This window comes from Tupaia chinensis, unplaced genomic scaffold (genome assembly GCF_000334495.1).
Source record: "Tupaia chinensis unplaced genomic scaffold, TupChi_1.0 Scaffold000101_1, whole genome shotgun sequence".
Classification (NCBI taxonomy): Eukaryota; Metazoa; Chordata; class Mammalia; order Scandentia; family Tupaiidae; genus Tupaia; species Tupaia belangeri.
Window position 1 is genome coordinate 5,562,291 of NW_006159565.1, and position 23,988 is coordinate 5,586,278.

A 23,988-nucleotide genomic window follows, 5' to 3' on the forward strand; every position below is an offset into this window, starting at 1 on the left:
CCTATTATTGAAACTAAGAAGGAATGATTCCTTGTGTGGTACACATTTTTCAGATGCACAGCTCTAATATACATAATACTCAGCATGTCCTTGGAGGGCTGCTTTCCAGTAAATGAACATGGTCCTTACTACTACTTAGTTTCCACTCTCGGTCTAAGCATGCAATCTCTGTGGTCCCTCTTCTATATCACCTGTCACTGTGAGAGAGACACACGGCACCACTGACCACAAAGGGGGCACATACAGGAATAGAGGCTTCTAAGAGGCTGGTGTCAGACACTACAAGTTTATCACAGGTACCCTAATGCCCAGAGTCCCAGCAGCATTGGCATCACTGGGGAATTTGTTATAACTGCAAAATTTTTGATTGCTGCCTGCCCCTTGAACGACTAAATCAGAAACTTGAGGATAGAGCCCAGCAATGCATGCTTTAGCAAGGTTTCAGGTCACTTGGATACACACTTAAGTTGGACAATCCCTGCCTCTTCCTTTGGCATTCCACTGGTGCAGCTAAGTGTTGCTGACAGACCAAGCATCAGGTAGCATGTTGCCAGGAAAGTCTGGTCCATGAACCTGCAAACTCTATTCCTTTCACTTTCCACTGTTTTCAGGATCTTGTTTCCAGGGCACATGAATGTGAATCCTAAGCATTACATGAGAAATGCATGCACACATACACACAGTTTAACATGTAATAAAGCCTTAATAGTCTAATTGAGAAACTGAATCATAGCAATTATCATAGAAGTAATCTACCTAGGGTGAAGCTCAGGAATTAGCATTTCTAGCAAGTTCTCAGCTGATGCTAATGCACTCTCCTGAAATATGGGGCATGCATACACACATACTTGGTGTGATTTTCAATCTATCAGGTCCCGGACTTGAACTGCCATTGGCCATGCGAGAGTCTAACACCTTAACCACTATGCCTGCTGGCCCCTGATCTCTTTTAATGTCAGACAGATGTTGGCACATTTGCAATTTAGTTCAAATAAGTTTACTGTGGCCACTGAATGCCAGCTGAATATTTATGCATCTTTAGATAAAAAAAGAGAGAAATTAAAACCATCAGGGAAATTAAGGAAGGAAGGAGGGAAGGAGAAATAAGGAAAAGAATGGAATAGAAAGAAGAGGGAGAATGAGGAAAAATAGAAGGGAAATAAATGATTTTTACTTTCTGGTCTAAAGCAAGTAACAACTAGGCTATCAAACCAATACCTCTGTGAAATGAAGGAGATATAAATTTATGTTCAACAAAGTTTCCCATTTTGTTCTTCTTGACCACATAATCCCACAAAATGGTGGTAGGGAACATGACCCTAATAGCTTACTAATAGTTTCGGACTAAACACAAACATAATTGGTATATTTATTACACTCACACAGTGACCCTCAAACTTAGGTGTGCATAAGACTTAGAATGTTTGTTAAAGCACAGTTACCTAGACCCCATCCTAAAGAACCTGATACGGTAGGTCTTGGTAGGTCTGGGAATCTGCACTCTTAAGAAGCTCCCAGGTGATGGTGAGTCGATGGTGAGTCTGCTGGTCATATGGTTCATCTTTTCAACAGCATGACTTTAGTACTTTTATGTCCAAATTTAGAATATTCCTTTTGGAAATCCCTTAGACCTTTCTTGCTGCCTTGTTTTGGTTGGCGGTGAGGTGTTTGAACAAGACAAAGATGACTGGCAAAAAGGTATGCAGAGGGGAGTAAGTGATACAGAGTAACCTTCTTAGTCATCTCACCTACACTTCCAATGATTTAAAAAAATACTTATGTGGCATTAACATGTACAAGGCATTGGGCTTGGGGCTGAAGCACAGACAAAAACAAAACAAAAAAGAAATAATGAAGATAAACCCTGTTTTTAAGGAGAAAGAAGTATTTAGTAGTGAAAACAGATGTATTTAAAGTTTTTAAATTCACTTTTAAAATAATTTTGACCAGAAAGAGACACACACACATACACACACAGAGGAGAGACAGAAAGCTACTAGGTCCAGGACTCAAACTGTGGCCAACCATGTGGAAATGTCCAGCTCCTTAACCACCATGCCACCTGCTGATCCCTGGAAACATATTTAAAAAGTGGTTCTCAGTTTCTCCCTCTCTCCCCTCTCTTCCCTTCCATCTTCCTTATCACTTCATCTTCTCAACACAACTTCGTAGGCTCTGACTCTCCTGCTTTTTTCTTTCCCTGATAAATATGTTACATTTGGTAGCTGAGACTGCAGGTACATGTCATCACACTAGCTTTGTTATTGCAGCAAAATAAATTTGTACTTCATCTCCATTTTTACCAAACTCTTTAAAATTTTTTTGTATTAGCCTATGCAATTAATAGATTTTATGCAAGTTTTATTTTCTGAATGAAAAAGGTTTTCTATAATATTTTATTAATGGGAGAAACAAGCACAGTGTAACATAATGTGAAATATAGACTATATTAATTTTGAAAAATACAGTGAAATTAAATGTCCATATGTTTATTATAAACCATGCATAAAATGAAATTAAATGTGTCTTGTTATGTGTTATGAACTATGTATTTCTTTTCTTTTCTTTTTTTTTTTTGGAGAGGTTTTTACTATAGGGCATGTGCCTTGCCAGAAAGACAGATAGAGACAGAGAGACCGAAATCAAGAAATCACTCCCTGGGGAGATGGCCACATCACAATCCCTTCTCCATTCTTCCCTTGGGATCTTGGGCATGCATGCACACGAGCATGGCATGAGTTTAAGCTGCTGGGTCTGGGATTCGAACCGCAATTGGCTACATGTGAGTCCAGCAACATAGCCATTATGCCAATTGCTGATCCCAAACTATGCATTTCTTAAGACTGAACATTATCGTTTTATGAATTATGCTTGTAAGTATATGAAACGTAAAAAAGTGTGAAGCAAAGTGTGCTTAATATTTGAGAACAAACTAAATATGATATATGGAAAAATGAATGTCTCCATGAAGAAATATTCAGTTTTCCCCTTTTTTATTTCTCTTAAATTTAAAAATTATTACCAATTAAAATTCAAGGCTAAGCAACTATAATGACATCCCTGAATAATGAAATGATATGGTTCTTTGTCAAAACTCTAAGTTCTAACAATGGGATATTTATTGGTTAGAAACATGAATAATTTGACAATATTTCCTTTGAAGATTCACAATGAAATAAAGCAATTGCTTACAATTGACCCCAACCCGTTGCTAATGTTAAAATGTTTACCTCCCTTTTTCTTTTTTTTTTTTAAATCACTGCAACAGATGTCATAAAATAAATGTAGTGAAACATTCAAGCAGTAAGTTCCTTAATTGTTTCCATCTTGATTATAAAAACACATTGAAAGGTAAATCCTCACAGTGAAATAAATGAAAAAAATAATTAACATTCAAAGTACTCCTTCTACCACCTGCTTTTACACACTGTGCTGAAATGAAGACACCTGATGTATAAAGAGCAATGAAAAAAATTAAGTTTGCTTCTGAAACAGAGAAAAGTAGCACTTATATTTGAAATTCAAATCCGAATGGATATATCCTTTGTACGAAATCAGTAGGGCCTAGAAGTAGTTGCTTCTGAGGAGTCAAGTGAAATAATTAGGTCTAAATCTAAATCTATATCTAAATTTTTCATCCAAAATTTATGATATAATAGTTTGTGGTTATTCGTTACCAAAAAAAATAAATAAAAATAAAAAAACCCTTTCTTTAAATAAATACTGAGCTTCTATTCAACCAATATCTAAATTTAAGGTTATTCTTTTTAAGCTATATATATGTACCAGTTAAATTTTGATTTACAATATTTTGGTCTTTACAACAAAAATGTATAAATGAACATATTTACACATCTATATTAAATTTTAGTCATTACCTACCACACTTAGTTTATGAAGTTGTAACATAAGTCTTATGTGTATAACCTAAGAGAAAGCAAGATCAGGTCAGTGGAAGTTAGGTGGAACCCCTTTTAATGTGCAAGGGCAAAAAGAAAAATATTCAATGAAAACATAAGATTCTATTCTAAAGACAGAAAGCAAAATGAGACTGACCAGATAACAAAGCAAAGTCAAAGTAAGGGAGTAGATTTTGAGTACAGGGTTGTAGGAATTACCTGTTCCCACTTAAGGCCTGAAATGCTTGCAGCCCAAGACATACTATTCTAGAACCCCTTTACTGGATGCTGACATCAGAGAGGGACATTTTTTACCCATTTACCATCTTGGGGAAAGATAGAAACAAAGATTGTACCTGCAGAAAGTCATGGCATTGTTAGAATAAACCCATTTCTGGAGAAATATTCCAAGAGTGGAGATGCATGTTATAAAGACTTTATAACTTAAGAGTTAGTGCATGAAAACGAGGATTTTTCAGATGCAGGGTAATTTGGGCTACATTTGTGTAGGTGTTGTACACTGGGGATCAGCAAAATTTTTCTGTAAAGGGCCAGAAATGAAATGTTTTAGGCTTTGTATGTTCAAATGAAATTTTACTTATTGGCCTTGTAATTTGAATTTCATGAAATTCCTTATAAGTCCTATACTAACCAGAATAGAATAATATTATATGATCCTTATTGAGTAAAATTTGTAATTTGGCATGAAAAACACAGGAATCAATGATGAATCAAGCCATCTGGATATATGTGAGCTGCCAGAGAGTCTCCAGGTCCACACTCATTGGCACAGACAGAGAGGCCCTGCATGCTCCATCTCTAGCCTTGGACTTTCACACTATCACTTCTGTTTTGATAAATTCCACTCAATCTCTCAAGCTTTTATTGGCAACTTGGGCTGCCAAAAGAGAGTAGAGTACATAGCTATATTTATGTCAGGTAATATAGACTTTAAGTCAAAAGCAGTCACAAGAAATATAAAGGTCATTATCTAATGATAAAGAGATTGATTCACCAGGAGAATAAAACAATTATGAATATTTATGCACTACATGTCCATGCTTCTAAATAAGTAGAGAAAACACTAATAGAACTGCAAGGAGCAAAAAACAATACAACAATAGTTGAAGACTTTAATACCTCAGAAATAGATAGATAATCCAGAAAGGAAACCATAGGAAATGGACAATTCGAACATTATAGACAAATGGACCTAATATACCTCATCAAACAGTAACAGAACACACATTCTACCAGTATTTAAGCACACATGAGACACCTCCAGGATAGATCATGTATTAGTTTTAACAATTTTAAGAAGATTGAAATCATGGCAAGTATTTTTTCTAATCACAATGGTGTGGAACTAGAAATCAATACCAGGAAGAATTTCTGAAAATTTACAAATATATGGGAAGTAAAGAATGCATCCCTAAACAAACAACAAGTCAAAGAAGAAATCAAAAAAGGAAATGTAAAAAAAATGTTTGAGATGCACACAAAATTTGAAAACACAACGTATCAAAACTTATGGGATATAGCAAAAAGCAGTTCTAAGAAGGAAGATTATCACTACAAATGCCTACATTAAGAAAAAAAGATATCAAATATAAGGAAGATGTGGTGTATATATATATATACACAATTGAGTCATAAAAAGAAAAAAAGTGTGTTTGTGGCAACATAGATGTGTCTAAAGGACATTATGTTAAGTGAAATAAGACAGTTACAGAAAGACACATACTACATGTTCTTACTTACCTAAAAAATTGATCTGATAGAAGCAAAAAATAGAGTGATGGTAACCAGAGATTATAAATGGTGAGGAGGAGAGGAGATAGGGGTGGGTTAATTGGTGCAAAAAAACCAGTTAGATAGGAAGACAAATTCTTGTGTTTGATGGCACAGTAGGATAACTATAGTTAATCATTTACTGTGTATTTAAAAATAGCTTATTGATTGTTCTTACCATAAAGAAACGATAAATGTTTGAGGGATAGACTAATTACTCTGATTTGATCAGTGAATATTATATACATGTATCAAAATAGCACACTGTCAGCCACAAATATGTCGAATTGTGTATTAAATTTAAACAATTTAATAAGGTGGGGCCAGCAGGTAGTGTAGTTGTTAAGGGCACTGGACTCCCACATGGTTGACCACAGTTTGAGTCCTGAACCTGGCAGCTTGCTTTCTCACTTTCTCTCTCTCTCTCTCTCTGTCCTTCTCTGCTCAAATTAAAATAAATAAATGAATAAATAAGTTAAATTATTCTTAAAAAATATATTTTAAATAACTCAGATAGGGGCCAGCAGGTGGCCTGGTGGCTAAGGTGCTGGACTCCCTCAAGACTGACTAAAATTTGAAAATTATGCCAGGCACATGGATGTGTGTGCCCCAAATTCTGAGAGAATGGAGAAGAAATAACTGCAGCATGGCCATTCCCCTTGGGAGTAATTTCTCATTTCTCTCTCTCTGTCTCTCTTCCACAAGTGCACGTGCCCTATGTGTGAAAAAATATTGTACCCCAAGGAAGTAGAAAAAGAACGAACTAATCCCAAATTTAGCAGGAAAAAAATGAAATAATAAAGATAAAAGCAGAAATCTCTATTTTCTAATGGCATCTCTTATCTTGAATGAAATAGAAAACAATAGAATAGAGCGATAAAAATAAGGGCTTTCTTTGAAAAGATAAACAAAATTGACAAATCTATACATTAATCAAAAAAATAAGGAAGGGCACATGAGTAAATAAAATAATAAATGAAAGGAAAGACATTAGAACTGATACTATAGAAATATGAAGGATCATAACAGCCTGCTATGAGCAAGTACATAACAAATTGGCACACATACAAGAAATGGACAAATTTCTAGAAACAAACAACCTACTAAGACTGAATCACAGAGAAACAGAATTTAAATAGATCATTGACAGAGACTGTATCAACAATCAAAAGCCTCTCAACAAAGAAAAGCCAAAGACTAGATCATTTCATTAGTAAATTCTACCAAAATAGTTAAAGAAGAATTGACATAAACCTAGTCAAACTCTTCCAAAATATTGAAGTATGGGAACACTTCCAAACTCATTTTATGAGGCTAGCATTGCCATAATACTGAAACCAGATAGAACATTACAGGAAATAAAAACTATAGGCCAAAGTCTTTAATAAAAATAGATTGAAAACTTCTCAACAATATCCTTGGAAACCAAATTCAACAGCACATTAAAGGGATAATACCTCATGATCCAGAGATTTATTCCTGGAGTGCAAAAATGACTCAAGAAATAGAAATTAATAAATATGATACAGCACATTAACAAAATAAAGGATTAAAAAACATATATCATCTCAATAGATGCAGGAAAAGCAAAATCTAACCTCATTTCATGATTAAAAATAAAACAAACTATCAATAAATTGAGTAGAGAAGAAATGTACGTTAACATGATTAAGGCCATAGGAGAAAACCACAGCTAATATTATACACAATGGTAAACAGTGTAACAATTTCCTGTATGATTAGGAACCAGAAAACATTGTTTAGTTTCACACTTCTGTTCAACATAGTATTGGAAGTCCCACCTAGAGCAATGACAAGAAAAATATAAACATTTTCTCTCTTTGCAGATGACATAATCTTTTATTTATTTACTTATTTTGAGATATTTTTGCTATAGAGCACATGCTCTTGTCAAAGAGATACAGACAGAGAGAGAGAAAGAAATGACTCCCCAGGGGGATGACCATGCTGCAATCCCTTCTCTTCCCTTCTCCTCTTAGGATTTTGGGCACTCACACACACATCCCTCATGAGTTTCAAGTCACCAGGTCTAGGACCTGAACCACAGGTCAGCCATGTGAGAGTCCAGTGTCTTAAACACTATGACACCTGCTGGCCACACAGTTGGTATAATCTCACTTAGATAAAACTGTAAATATTTTAACAAAAAATACTGAACTAATAAATACCCTCAGTGAAATTACTATTTACAAAATTGAGATAATAAAAATCAATTGTATTTCTATATACAACAAAAAAGTATATAAAAATAATTAAAGCTATCCATTTCCAAAAGCATCAAAAACTGCTCAGAAATAAATTTACACAAGGAGATTAAAGACTTGTATACTGAAAATCTATAAGATGCTGATGAAAGAAATTGAAAAATAGACAAATAATTGTAAAGATATCCTATGTTGGGACCTGCAGTTTGCATAATGGGTATGTCTCTGGACTCCGAAGTCCTCGACAGCTGTTTGAGTCCCAGACCTGGTGGCTTAAACTTATGCCAGGCATGTGTGCATACATGCCCAAGATCCTGAGAGGAGAATGGAGGAGAAGGGATTTCAGCATTGCCATCCCCCCCGTGGGGGGTGATTTCTCATTTTCTGTCTCTCTGTCATTCTGATGAGCACATGTGCCCTATAGCAAAAACTTCTCAAAAAAAAAATAATAACATTAAATAGATAAGTAATTTTTAAAAAGAGATGAGATATTCACAGTAAACTAGAAGATTTTGACAAATCTGAGAAGCCTGAGTAATTTTCTTACTGGGTAGTTACAATTTTATAATGTATAGTCTTAATTTATACACATGTATATATATTTAGTGTGCAAATCAATATTGTTATTGTAGCAGTAAACACATTTTTAATTTACCTTTTTTTAACTTTAAAATTTAGGTCAGTTACATTTTTGCTTGAGGGAGAAACATGAACATTAACATCTAAAAATAAAATTTAAAGACCCATGTTAAATGCAAACATAAAGATTGTATCTTTAGTTATTACCGCATAAGTGTACTTTGAATTTACTCGCTCTATATGTGTATTTTGCATTCAATTAGATACATAGAAAACCTAAACAATTCAGTTTAAATATTTATTATTTTTATCTTCAGTGTATATATTAATATAAGACATTTCTTTTTTCTTTTTTTTTTTTTTGAGAGGTCTTTGCTAAAAGGTATGTGTGCTTGTGTGCTTGCCAGAAAGACAGAGAGAGACAGAAAACAGAAAGTGAGAAATCAACACCTTGGGGGATGGCCACGCCTCAATCCCTTCTCTTCCATTCTCCTCTCGGGATCTTAAGCATGCATGCATGCATGCATGCATGCCTGGCATAAGTTTAAGCCACCATGTCCGGAACTCGAACCACAGTCGACTACATGGGAGTCCAACGACATAGCCATTATGCCAACTACTGGTCCCTATAAGACATTCAGTAACTACTTTAAAATATTAATAAAACCCAAATAGAAACCAACATTTTAAATTTAACTTACATTTTAAAACAAACTTTGGTTGAAAAATTCCAGCTAAAATATGATTAAGAAAGAAGGCTAGTGGGCCAGCAGGGAGTGATGGTTTCCCATTGGGGACTGCACTAGTTTCAAACCTAGTGGCTTGAAAATTGCAGTGGATGTGTATGCATGTGTGACCAAACTCCTGAGAGAAGAGATGGCAGTGTGGCCCCCCCTCCGGGGGGGGGGGTGATTTCTTACTTTTCTCTCTCTGTCTCATTCTAGTGAGCCCACATGCCCTATGGTAAAAACCTAAAAAAGGAGAAAAAAGAGGCTAGTAGTAGAAGAAAACCATTTGAAAATGAAACTGCCTTAGAAAATTCAATAATAGTGCTACTAATATAAAATATTAGCAGCATATAGTATAAATATTAGTATAAAATATCCTACCACCAAAGTTGACTTCATGTGAAAAGATGAAATATAAAGACTTTCGAACACATAGAGTTTCCAGTAAGTTCATTACTCCAGTTGCAAGGTTATATAATATTTTGCATGAATCAAAAGTATGCCTGAATTGTGATTTTCTATAGCCAAGAATACAGGCTGGATCTGAAAGGCCAGATACTACAGATCCTACATATGAATGCATGGCTGGTGCAGGGTCTGCTTTGTAAGGAAAGGGGAGAGAGTTCTGTCAGCACTGCAAGAATCTCATCAATAATGGAAAATACCAGGGGTGCAGTAATGGTGCTTGGTAGACAAGATGAATCTCTAATGGATCTGTTGTTAGAAGCTGAAGAGAAAGCGGCTCACGTACTGCTCATTTACTGAAAGATGAAATGGTAGTCAGAGGAGCTGCAAGAAATGATGTTTCCCATGTAGACCAAGAAAGATGGTGATGGAAGGCCAACCTTGTTCTGAGCAGTGTGTTTGAGCCTAATTTGTGCTAAAAGGCATTTTTTCACCTTTACGATTTCTTCAGGGAACAATGAGCTGTCCAACTATTGCTAAATCTTAATGTAAAATATGGTTAAGTTGGTTGATCTTTTTGCCTAATCGACAGGGCTCCTGAATTTTTATTAGTGACAGATAATAAATAAATTTTAGAAAAGATTAAGATTTCCTCTTTCAAATTTGATGACCATTGGCTCCCACACCATCACCCTGTTTCATCAACAATATTACTCTTCAGCGTTGGGCTTCTGAGGAAACTTACAAAAGCGGAGAACCTTGTAACTGCATTATTGAATTAATGTCCCTCATTGATATCCTAGAAACGGATTTTTTTTTTTTTAGAGAGAGATTTTTGTTATAGAGTGCATGCACTCACCAGAGAGACAGAGAGAGAAGGCAAAAAAATCACCCCCTGGGGGGCTGAGAGGATGGCCACACTGAAATCTCTTTTCCTCCATTCTCCTCTTGGGATCTTGGGTATTGCATGCACATGTGCCCAGTGTTTAAGCCACCGGAGAATCTGGGATTTGAACCATGGTAGAGTACATGGGCATCCAGGAACGTAACCACTATGCCATCTGCTGGTCCTGAAACTGAAATTCTTAAAAGTTAAAGAACTGCCAGGAATCACAGGACTACACTAGAAGTGATGGCTCTCTATATACTTGTATCACTATCATACTGGTCAGACGCCAAAACATGAGCCTGAGGAAATGACAGTTACACTTGTCACTGACTTGCACTTCACACTTTCCTCCCATGCCTGTTTATGTTCATCTTTTCCAAGAAAACCTTATACCACACTATTCCCTTAGTTTCTCTCAACACATCGTTCAACCTTAACTGATACAGGATTACTACTTTACACTCATCAATTGATATAAAAATATAATTGAGGGCAATTGTACGCATTCTGAGTAACCCTTGATTTAAAAAAAGTCCAGTATATATTCTTTTTTTTTTTTTTTTTTGAGAGGTTTTTGCTATAGGGCATGTGTGCTAGCCAGAAAGACAGAGAGACAGAGAGATAGAAAGCGAGAAATCACCTCCCAGGGCGGATGACCATGCCACAATCCCTTCTCCTCCATTCTCCTCTCGGGATCTTGGGCACGTACGCACGCCCGGTGTAAGTTTAAGCCACCCGGTCCGGGACTCGAACTGTGGTCAGTTACATGGGAGTTCAGCGACATAGCCATTATGGTAACTGCTGGTCCCCACAGTACATATTCTTGATAAAGCTCAAGTGGAAATTTTATGACAAAAATAATATGATGTTGATATAGGTAAGATTTTATGTAAAATATTTCCAAATTTAACTATAAAGAAAAATATTGGGGTGTCAGAAAAGTCATGATACATTTTTGCATAAAAAAACACAAAAGTATGTCATGACTTGTCCAATTAGCCAAGATTTTTCTATTGTTAAAGGTGAAAAAAAAGGCCTTTTTAGCACAAATTAGGCTCCAACAATACTAGTTTATGACTTAACACTAAAATATGAAATCCTTTTTAGGGATCTTCTAAAATATCACTTTTCTATTTTGTTATTAACCTAAATGAAGTTATTACACTGGATTTTATATGTGGTGCAGGTCCTGCTGGGAAAAGCATGAAACTGGACTCATTTAGAAAGAGGCAATGTGACTATATGAGAAAAGCAGCCATATGTGAAACCTCGCTTTACGCCTGTTGAAATTTTTGTATTTCAGGTCTCCCAGGGACGTGTCCATTGTGCTATTGTGTAATTTTATCAGCATGAACTTCTGCTGAATATTTTCCCAGCTTTTCAAAATCCGTATTTTGGTAGAGCTAACTTCAAAACTTAATGTTGCAACATCTGTGCCCATACACCTGGGAGCCATAGAGGATGTGTCCTGAAGATTATCTACATTTTCTAATCTTATAAAATGCTACAAAATGAGAAAAAAGGATTATACATTTTTCCTGGTCTGGAATTTTTTAAAAGGAGTCACTTTCTCTTTTAGAAAATGCTCATAATAGAAGAGAAGCAATATTTTTAAAGCTATGAAGAATTTTTCTACAAATATAATAGAATGCTGATTTGTTTTATAGATAATTCTTGATATATACATACAACTTTCCAGTATGAGACAACTTTTTGAATCTACACCAAACCCATATGTATAGTCCCAAAATGTTTTCAAACGAGCCCCTTTCATAATTTGTGAATTTAAAAAATCTAATATATTTACTGTTTATTTTTTTTGGGATCTACTAATAGCTACATGACAACTTTCTTTTAAAATAGATTATGGTTTTTCATTACTTCTAAAACAGAAGATAGAGCTCTTGACCAAAAAATAAATAAATAAATAAATAAATAAATAAATAACAAGGCGGTTATGAATGAAAATATCTCCCACTCCACCTTACATTTGTTCTATATTTACAGGATAATCTATGCAGCAATGAGGAGAGGTTAGAGCCATCTCAAAACTGTCTGCAAGAGATGGTGCTGCCAATCAAATATGCAGAACCATCTGTTGATGTATTATAGAATATGTGAAGTTTCTCTGGACTCAAAATAGTTAAAAAGGACATTGAATTGGTTTGGAAAACTAAATGTGGATTCTCTTGGTTTTATCATCAAGTTATCAGATTATGACAAATACTATATAATTACAGAGCACTTTTTATGTGCCAGGTATTGCTGCAATTGCTTTACATGTGTTACTTGTTAAGTTTTTAGCGTGTCTGTATGTGACAAGTACTTTTGTCATCACCATTTACAGATGAGAGACCTAAAGCAGACAGGTTAAATAGCTTGCCTAAGGTTGTTCAGGGTGGAGCAGAGCAAGAGATCACATTGCCCCCTTTTTTGGGGGTGCTTTTTTTTTGCACATAATAGAACAACTTGTAACTCTACTTTTGATGCAAAGAACAATGACAAAGATGAAGAACTCAAAGATATTTCAAACACCATAAATATTCAAGAGAAGCCCAAACTAAATATCTATGGTAAAGATGGGAAAGGCAAGTGAGGTTCATGCAAGTCCATCAGCATTGCTTTTAGTGAAAAGTCAAATTTTAATGAGAAATTCAATTTCAAAGTTCCATGCAATTGACAGATTTTGACCTTGTCTTTTTCCCAGATGTCATTATACCAGTTTAGAAGAGGATTGGCAGGGCTAGCATGTGGCATGGTGGTTAAGGTGGCTGGATTCCCACACATGACCAACTGCAGTTTGAGTCCCGGACCTGGTGGTTCGAAATTCATGCCAGGTATGTGTGTGTGTGCATGCCTAAAATCCCGAGAGGAGAATGGAGAAGGGACTATGGCATGGCCATCACCCTGGTCAGTGATTTCTCACTTTCCCTCTCTCTATCTGTTTCCTTTTTAGCGAGTGCATGTTTCCTATGGCAAAATCCTAAAAGGAAAAGAAAAAAGAGGACTGGCATATCTGCAAGGAAGAGAAGAAAAGTGGGTATTTAATTCTCCAGTAATTAGAGGTGTATCCAATGCAAGGGGAGGGTAACATGTCAATGTGTGCTGAGTCTGAGCTTTCTCTTATGGGTCAAGTTAAAAAGAGGAACATGTACCAGTTCAATGTTCCTGTACCCATGTGCATTTCCTGAGATACAACCTAGTGTAGAGAAATTAAACTCCCAGGAATGGCAATGTATTTGTTACATTTTAGAACTGCGGTTGAAGAGCACAATACCCTGTATCTGAATCTGAATAAAGGCTGTTATCAACTCTTTATTATCGGGAAATACACATACTCCAAATATACCCTTTATTGACTTGTCAGGAACATGGCATTCTGAGTCTGAGAGGGATTTGCAAAAGAGAAAAGGTTACTAGGGGCATAGATGTGAAAAAATATTGTGTTGTAAATGCAGTGGAAATAAAAATAAGTGTCAAAATCACTAACATGGTTTAACAATTAAAATGTGTCAATGCCCCTGCCAAGAAGAGTTCATAATTTGGAAGCTGTAGTTGCTATTGACCTGATTTTACAATTGAGATCATGTCTGCATTTTAATTTGGAAACAAAATTGATCACTATGTTCTATAAACAAGGCCTGTCAAGTTATTACCAAGCAACTGCTTTGCAAATGCATATTTATTTAAAAGTGGTATGATTTATGATACAGTGGAACAAATGAATTATTCCATGAGCGTCTTTTAAGAGATGGCTGTTTATGTTTGAAAATTGGATTCTTCAAATTCTTCAATAAACATTAAATTCCTTATATAATAGTTTTCTTTAAAAAGATTTTTAAAAAAGACTTCTATCGTTACTCCAGTATACTGACTCTTTGCCCCAAATGGCGCTTTAAAGTGCTTATTCTTTTTATATCTTCAGAAATTAATATAATGATCACTTATTTAAAAATAACATTCGATGTTATTGTGTCTGTTCTAATATTGGCAAAGCTTGCAATTTAGAAGGCTCATATAATGTGCATATTTTACATAAATTGCTTCTTTAATCACTATCATATGAAGGAAGACAGAATGAAATCAATAGAGAAAGGTCAACTATTTGTTTAAAGTCATTTCAGATTTTTGATGACCTTTATACCTCTAGTCTATAATTTTCATTTCTTATGGGCTTTTCCAATAGTATAATTTTTAAAATGTAAATTAAATCTAAATAACAGAAACATCTTCATACTATTTAAAAAGAAAAGTGTTCCAAGTATCTTTTGCTACTGCTAGATTTTATTCCACATTCAAAAGCAGTTCAGGGTTAAAGAAATGTTCATGGTCTCTCTTTACAGACTGCAAATGCATGATAATGTTGATGGTTGAGTTCTAGGCAGCAATCCAAAGAAACTCTCTATTCTTGACAGGTAATTGTGAGAGCAGTCCTACCTTTTTCACCTTCTTTTTCTTCTTGGTCATCGGTTAGTGGAGTCACTTCTGGTTGCTCCACACTCGTGGCATCTTCTTGGTTTGATGAAAGCTCTAAATAGAATGAGACCAAAGGGACACTCAGAGATGTCTTAGTTGGAAGTGTTGAGAAAACGTAGGGACTAGAGCACACAATGGAAAGTTAATGTTCTTTTTTTGTTCCTCCAAGTTTCAACAGACTCATGAAGCAGAATACTGCTGCCATTCTCTAGTAATCATTGTCTGAAACATAGACACAGCCCTCGTGCCCACAAATCTATATAAAAATCGTGCTTCAGATTTTCATCTCGTTCTCTGATAACAGTATATGCTCATTTCAGTACCTTCTGTTTCCATATATGAGGTCTGGGACTCTGTCTCCATTTTCATTTCATTCTTCATTGAATCAGTCTCTTCTCCTGTTAAGAACAGTAATTGAAAAATGAAAGAGATGTGATGTACATGACCATAGCTTTATAAAAGCAAAACCTTCAGGCCTGGAAAGATACAGAACAGATGTGAACCTAAATGGAGGGTGAAGATATCATTTTTCAAATCACCAGATTCATCTCCATTATTTTATAAAAAAAAATATTGGACTGCTTTTAGGTGAAAGTCTAATTGAATGGATTGGTGTAATTAGATTTACATTATCAATGCACTAGATATGGATAAAAGACAACTTGGAAGTTTTGATATTTTAATATAATTTTTAGGCTCAATGGGTTAACTACATTTATTTTTTTAAAGATATAAATATTTTGGGACCAGAAGATGACATAATGATTACGTTTCTGGACTCCTGTGAAATCTACTGTGGTTCAAGTCCCAGACCCAATAACTTAAATCATGCATGCCAAAACCTTGAGAGGAGAATGGAGGAGAACAGATTACAGCATGGCCATCCCCTTTCTTCCCCAGGGGTGATTTCTTGCTTTTTTATCTCTTTTTGTCACGCTGTCTCTGCAGAGAGTGCATATACCCTATAGCAAATATCTCAAAAAATAGACATATTTCTGATATTGAAGATTTTTAGAAAATTAAAATACTACTTGTACTTTCAATCTCCCATCAACAGAGCATTTAAAAAGTTGAATAGTGTGAGCACATGGGAACTGGGTGGCCTAACAGCTCCACATTCTCTGAAGACATGTACTAAATTTAGCAGCGGTCAGGCGAGAATTCAGCCAACTCTTGATTACTCTGAGGCTGATTACCTAGTAATGGGTTTTTCTCATACACCCTGTCTTCTCTCTCTACTCTCCCCTGTAGAGTTTAGAACATTTAAGTGCTCATTAAGAGAGGAAATTAAAATCTGTCCATTTTGCCTCATGCTAATGAGAGATTTTGTGCTGAAGATATTTAACTGTTGAATTAAAAAAAAAATCCAAAGCTAGTGTTGGTTATAGGCAAAAAAGGGGTTGCATTTGTATCCATTTCTTTCTATAAGAGGATAATATTTTCTATCTGTGACCATGTGACCTGCAGAGGCCAATGTGGAATTTCTTAACGCATTGACACCAGACATGTTCATGTGAGTTGGCTTAGAAAGCAGCCCTGAAACAGACATTGTGTGTGCTGTTCTGAGCAGAAGTTTGAAGATCCATTGAATATCTGTCTAGCCCTCTTGCTCCTAATATAAGCTGCTTCTTCAGCCTAGATCCTGGAATGAAGCATGTAGATCAAAGCTAGATGAAGCCAAGCAGAGACACAATAAATCCTTCTTGTTGAAAGCCAGTGAGACTTTGGTGATATTTTTTACTGCAGCAAGGCTGATTTAACCCTTCATCTTTTTTTTTTTTCTTTTTAAAATTTTATTTGTGTACTTATTTTTTAATTTTACCAGAGGGGGACAGAGTGAGTAAGAGAAAAAGAGAAAGTGAGAAAGCAAGTTGCCAGGTTTGGCACTGGAACCTCGGTTGGCACTGTGGGAGTCCAGTGCCCTTAACCACCATGCTACCTGCTGGTCCCAACCTTTGATACAAGTATTCTTGAATCACCCACTATACTGTGTTCCCTTGATTCATTCTCTGCTAGTGTGACCTAGATGGGGGGTAAAAATGTTTTTCGTGACATCCATTCCTCTTGAGCTCAATTTTAATCAAAAGGATCTGATAAAATAATTAAAGCTAAGGCATATTTATTTATTTGATCATCAAAGCTAGAAACCTCAAGCTGTCTTTGATGACTTTCTTTCATCACTACTAAAGTTCGGTGAAAAGCGAAGTTTTAATGATTCTCCAAAATCTTTCTCTTTTCCTACTTTACAATCCCTTTTCCTCTTTTCTTATTCAGGAATGCATCATCTGTCTCACTGAGCTTTCATTTTCTTCTCCAGCCATTTATAAGAATTACGTTAAAAAATGTCTTTTAAAATATAGATTTAGTGACCAGTCAAAAGTGGCTGGATCTAACATGGCTGAGTCCCAGACCAGGTGACATGGAACACATGCTGGGCATGTGTATGTGTGTGTGTACCTGAAATCTCAAGAGGAGAATGGAGGAGAAAGGATTGCAGTGTGGTCATCGCCTGGGGGCTGCTTTCTTGCTTTCTCTCCCATCCTTCTTTTTGTCTCCAGTGAGTGCACACACTCTATAGTACATTTTTTTGTTTGTTTGATTTCTGAGAGACTTTTGCTATAGGGTGTGTGTACTTGCTAGAGACACAGAAAGAGAGAGACAGAAAGTGAGAAATCACCTCCCAGGGCGTGGGGGTGGCCATGCTGTAATCCCTTCTCCTCCATTCCCCTCTTGAGATTTTTGGCATGCATGCACATGCACCCTGTGTGAGTTTTAAGCTGCGGTGTCCAGAACTCAAACTGTGGTTGACTATGTGGGAGTCCAGTGATGTAGCCATACACCATCTGCTGGTCCCTCTATAGCACATTAAAACAAATTAAAACAAAACAAAAACATAGATTTGGGCCTATGGATAGTGTGGTGGTTAAGGCAGCTGGATCTTACATGACTGGGTAACTGGAGTTAGGGACACTGTGGCTTGAAAACCATACTGGGCACCTGTGTGTGTGTGCCCAGAAATCTCTGAAGGAGAAATGGAGCAGAAAGGACTGCAGCATGACTATCTCCCATGGGAAGTACTCTATTACTTTCCTTCTCTGTCTCTCTGTCTTTCTCTCTCTCTCTTTCTTTGTGTGTCTATGGTGAGTACATGGACCCTCTAGCAAACTACAAAACAACCACATAGATTTGATTAAGACTATTCCCCTATTGATAAACTCCATTCATCCTCGTTTTTTCCCATTGCTACTCAAGAGTGGTCCACACACAGTACTGGAAAATTCAAATATTTTTCTGAGAGTTATAAAAAAATACAGATTTTTCAGGAATCATCCCAGACCTACAAAATCAGCATTTGACCAAGATTTTCACATGCTACACATACATCTATATTATAGTTTGAGAGGCATTGATCTAGAGAATATTACTATGAAAAGGTCTTTAAAAATCTCACCAAATTATGTAATATGAAAAACCTGCAAAGATTTCAAACTTTTCTTGATCATTCTTTCTATAAATTTTTTGAAATCCCCTAATATACCTACAAATTGCTGGTCCTATCAAAGCTGCCAGACTTTACCTAGATATTTCCTGAATATCTCTATCACATTAGCCATATAAAATAAGCATTGTGATCCCTGTTCTGCTTTCAAAATTCATAACTAGAGCCACATGACTACAAACACTCCCCACCCATTATAAAAAGTCTTGCCAGAGAGTGCATGAACTCACCAGACACAGACAGAGACAGAGACAGAGGAAGAGAGGGCCATACCTATAAGGGGTATTTTCTTACCTTCCTTCTTTTGGTGGGTGTATGTACTCATACCACTGGGGTACGAAGCTGCTGAGTAATAGACGTGAGTTTAGCTTTACTAGATCCTGGAAAATAGTGTTCTAAAGAATTCGTGCCATTTTTTACTTCTGCCAGAAATGTGTAAGAATGCCATTTGTGGACCAGCAGATAGCACGGTGGTTACATCACAGGACTGCCACATGACTGACCACAGTTTGGGTCCCCAACCTAGTGACTTGAAACTCATACTGGGCATGTGTGCATGCATAGCCAAGATCCCAGGAGGAGAATGGAGGAGAAGGGATCATTCCTGGGAGGTGATTTCTCACTTGCCCTCTTGCTGTGTCTGTCTGTCTGTCTTTCTCTGGTGAGCGCCTGCACCCTAAGGCAAAAACCTCTTTTTTAAAAAGTGCCATTTGTGGGCCAGCGGTAGCATGGGAGTTAAGGCATTAGATCCCATATGGCCAACTTTGCAGTTCAAGTCTCAGACCTGGCAGCTTGAGGATCATGCCAGGTGCATGTGCATGCATGCTCAAACTTCTAAGAAGAGAATGGAGAAGGGATTGTGATGTGGCCCTCCCCCAGAGATTTCTCTCTCTCTCTCTCTCTCTCTCTCTCTCTCTCTGGTTAGTACACACAGCCTATAGCAAAAACTGAAGAAAAAAATCAATTTACATTCTTTACTCTTTAGACTATGTGCTACTACTACTCACACAATTCTTTAATATGTAGTATAAAGTATATAAAAGTAGACCATTTATTATGCAATGTATTGAGTGCCACTAAAAGGTGGATAACTCAAGTGTTGGGAGCAGATGTTTTACATAAAGTAGAAATAGTGTTTGTTCTCAATATATGTAAAAAAGTTTTTTTCTAGTAAGACAAGAAACTGAGTTCTATTTTTTAAAAAAATAACTTTTAACAGATTTTCAGATGGCAGGAAACAGAAGAATATTAACATGTTGGACAACAGAAGCAATAGACTAAAACAAGAGGAAACTTAACAAAGATAAATTCAAATTCTAAAATCAAGTTTATAAAATCAGCCTTCAAATGTTAAGTGGGAGCACATAAACTCCACTTATAATAGCACTAGAGCACAGGTTTTTACATCTCAGATCTGCTCTAGATAAATGCAGAGTGGACAATAGAATGGCTAGATGGGGAGGATTGGCAGAGTGGACAATAGAATGGCTAGATGGGGAAAATAATATTATGAATCACATAAAAAGTGAAGGGAATATTTTCAGTATATTTCTTGGTGAATTTCTTGCCTATTCGCAGTTACCCAAAACAAAGAACAGACTTAAAAAAAGTATAATTATAATATGGGCTGGCTTCATAGTGCTGTGGTTAAATGCAGTGCATTGAGACCTGGATCCCAGATGTCTGACTGCAGTTTGAATCCCAGTCTCAGTGGATTGAAAAACATGCCTGGTATAGGTGCCTGTGTGCCCCAAATCCTGACTGGATGGAAAAATGGAGAAAAAGGGATTGTGGTATGACTATACTCTCTGGAGATTCTCTCTCTCTTTCTTTCTGATAATTAAAGAAAAAAGTGTAACAAATCACATAAGAGAATTATGCTAAATAAAATACTTTTAGAAAATAATATCAATTGTGTAAAAATATATATTTGGGGGTCAGGAGGTGGTGTAGTAGTTAAGGTGCTGGACTCCTACATGGTCGACTACAGTTTGAACCCTGGAGCTGGTGGGTTAAAACTCACTCTGGGCACATGTACATGAGTGCCCAAAATCCCGAGAGAATGGGGAGAAGGGATTGCAATGTGGACATCCCCCTGGGGAGTGATTTCTCGCTTTTGGTCTCTCTGTCTCTCTAGCTAGCGCACATGCCCTATAGTAAATACCTCTCAATAAAATTCAGGAACAAAACCCCAAAATATAGAAAGTATCTTTTTTTAAAAGAATTATCTAATTTAACTTTATTTATTTATTTATTTATTTATTTATTTATTTATTTAAATCTGACCAGAGAGGGACAGAATGAGAGAGAAAGAGAGAGAGGGAAAGTGAGAAAGCAACCCTCTTGGTCCAGGACTTGAACTGCAGTCAGCCATGTGGGAGTCGATACAATAAGAAAAATGTCTGATATAATAAGAAAAATGTCTACAAATCTAAAAATGCAATGACAGAAACATCTGCAATGAATATCAAAAGAGAATGAACACTATAGATAGATCAATGTCTTAGATATCAAGCTCTTGAGTGAAAGTTCACTAAGAATAGTAGCGTGCAAAATGAAATGTGAAATAATGCTGAATAAAGAGGACAAAAAGTAGCAATAGAATTTATAATCTAAAGATTACAGGAAGTCTCAACAATGGCATTTTATCTATAGTTTGGCTACTGCTAAATAACATAAGACTCAGGGAGATTGTAAAAATTAGACTATTATTTCATTTTTTTAACAACTCACATATGTGTGTTTTTGTGTATTTATATTAGCAGAGACAAAACTGGAAGGCTGTATCTAATGTTAACACTGATTATCTTTAAATGGTAGGTGAGATTTTTATTTGTAGGATTTTAATTTTACTTATATTTTATACTTTATAACAATTCCATATTCTATAATTTAATAAAAAATAAAACAATATTTTTTAAAAAAGAAAAATGCTCTCAGTGATATCAAAGAAGAAAAAATTCTCTTTAAAAGGTGTGTGTGTGTGTGTGTGTGTGTGTGCATGCATGTGTGTTTTATTATATCCAATTACTTTTCCTCAGTGTCTAGTGCACCTGAACTCTAGGAAACACTTAAGAAATATAACTGTTGTGTAACTCTTTTTTCTTGAGTATCCTCCCTTTCGCCTTTTAGTCAAATCACCTACCATTTGTTGTGCTCTTCATATATCACCCTACTTACCATTTTTGGAACATATTACTATATTTCTTTGTGCCCTCTTACCATATGTTCCCAGGGGCTGAAATACCTTTATGTTTTTCCCCTCCTTTCCTACATAATAAAATTCTTATCTTTCAAAACTAAGCTATTGTTATTGGGTGGATAATGGCTTGTCCCCTAAAGTTTTATGTTTTAAAATGTGGTGTTCGGAGATGATTAAGGCTTAGTGGGTGATGACTGGATCATTGTGATTGCATCACAGGAACAACAATCTCATTAATTAATAAAAGATTAATGATTTCTCAGAGAGTTCCAGCTCTTATGACATGGGGTCATTTCTTGAGAAAGCTGTTTGCTACAAAAGAGAAGACTGGATGCAGTTCACTCATTCTCTATATACACCTGCCTTCCTCTGTGCTCTGTCAGGCATACTTTAGACCTATTCCTCTGGGCTTTCCAGCCACCAGAGTCTGAGTTTTGCAAATAAACCTCTATTTTAAATTCATCCAGTTTTAGGGTCTTAGGCATTTCTATTAGCAACACACACACATGTATGATGGACTAAGATAACTATCAATTTACAGTTTTTTGTATAGCATTCTCTGAACTACTAGGCTAGATTGATCACACTTTTGCTCTCGAGTTCTTTAATTCTCTTGGGTGCACTTCATAACTCTGTAATATTGCTATGTCTCTGTTTCTCTTACAACATTATGAAAAAGAAAATTTTTATTTTATTCATATTTTCTTTCTTATCACCTATTAATAAGGAGTTATCAATACATGCCTACTTAATTAGCCCTCTTTTATAGTACCTATTAGAGTCTGGAAATAGTCATTCAAGTCTATAATTTATATACTCTTGCATCTTTTAAAAACAAGGTAAGTTCCCTACTAACCACTCCCTGTACTATATTGGTTGCAAAGAACCTTAGGAGAGAAAAGATAACTGAATATTTTAGGCAAATCACAACTTCTTTGGGCTTCAATTTTGTCATTTATAGGAAAACAAAGGGGGTTTTGAAATTAGATAATCTCCTAGGCTCCTGCATCTCCTGGTATAGTTTCTAGAGGCACTGACTTTTGTTCATTAGATGGAAGATACTGAAGGGAAACTTTGCTGTTTACTGAGTGAGCTTTATTCTCTATCACTGTTGATATGGATAGTTGCTCATAACCCCTAATCTTTTGCCTGGTTATTGCTGAGATGTGCACCTCATTATTTGCGAACTGGTTTTGTGAGTACAATGAAGGTTAAATGTAGAACACTCAAAGCAGAAACAGCCCATCTGTATTTGTGTGTGTCCCTTAGTCTCAGTGCCCCACTTGACAAATCTTCAGAATTCAGTCCAGAATGAGAGGTCACAGTTCAACAGGGCCTGGAGCACTGCTGATAAAGTGGAACTGTATGCAGTGGCACCTAAGGCTATTGATGAGTACCTGGGATTTTTGGTGACTCCTAAAGTCAAGCACTTCACAGTTGGAGATGAAAGACCATTTCAAAGCTTTCTGGGAATATTTTCTTTGGCTTGTTTCTACTCCCAATTTGTTTCACCTGTGTGCTTTACTAATTTTGGTGACCTTCTTTTGAAATAGAAATACATACATTTTCTCCTTTCCCACTTTTCTAAAATAAGTAAGTAAAAAACAGGGGAAGAAATGAGAAATCAACCTTTGAAATCCAGGAATGATTGTGTTTGTTCATTCCTGAAGGCCAAGCCAGGATTTGGAATATTATACCAAAATTAGGTGTGTGAGTTCCTTGTCTCCTCCTAGACCTGCTGTGTGTTTCTTCTTATGACTCTGGAGTCTCCTTGCCATCTGTCTTTCTCTTGGGTGCACTCAGACGTTACACATTCCTTCTTGCTCTTTTGGCTCCAAGGGGACAAGCTTTGTATTTGCTTCTTAATATTCAGTTTAGCTGAATTCTACCAACAACCTTTCGCCTACCCTCTCCCCCATAAGAAACAAAAGAAACAATGGATTCTACAGTGTATGTGCATTTGTGTGTGTGTGTTTATATATAAATATAATAAACTCAATCATTCATACTAATGGGAGGAGACCATTAGAATAGATAATACAAAAATCCATTTACTTTTCTTTAGAAATAGATCACATGATTGTTTCTTGGGGCCCTGATAATTAAGTTTGGCTCAAGTTAAAACTTCAGCTTTAATTAATTTGCATAAAAATTGGTTTAGGGACATCAGTCTGGAATGAAGTCTTTCCAGGGGATAAATCTAAATTCACTTTGTAAATTGGCTGTTTTTGAACAATAGCAACAACAATATGGTTTTATTGTTTGCAGATTATTAACTGCTCAGATTTTAAGAAC

General features: G+C 36.0%; 1 protein-coding gene across 2 annotated transcripts in view; it reads right to left on the minus strand.

Annotated features, from left to right (window-relative positions):
- LOC102499676 (O-acetyl-ADP-ribose deacetylase MACROD2-like) overlaps positions 1-23,988 on the minus strand; it is a 223,519-nt gene that overhangs the window by 62,122 nt on the left and 137,409 nt on the right. For both annotated transcript variants that reach the window (XM_014585984.1, XM_006143653.1), the window contains exons 7-8: positions 15,316-15,390; positions 14,954-15,046 (exon numbers count right to left, since the gene is read on the minus strand). In XM_014585984.1, coding sequence (XP_014441470.1) covers positions 14,954-15,046; positions 15,316-15,390 — 168 coding nt within the window. The remainder of the gene's footprint in view (positions 1-14,953; positions 15,047-15,315; positions 15,391-23,988) is intronic.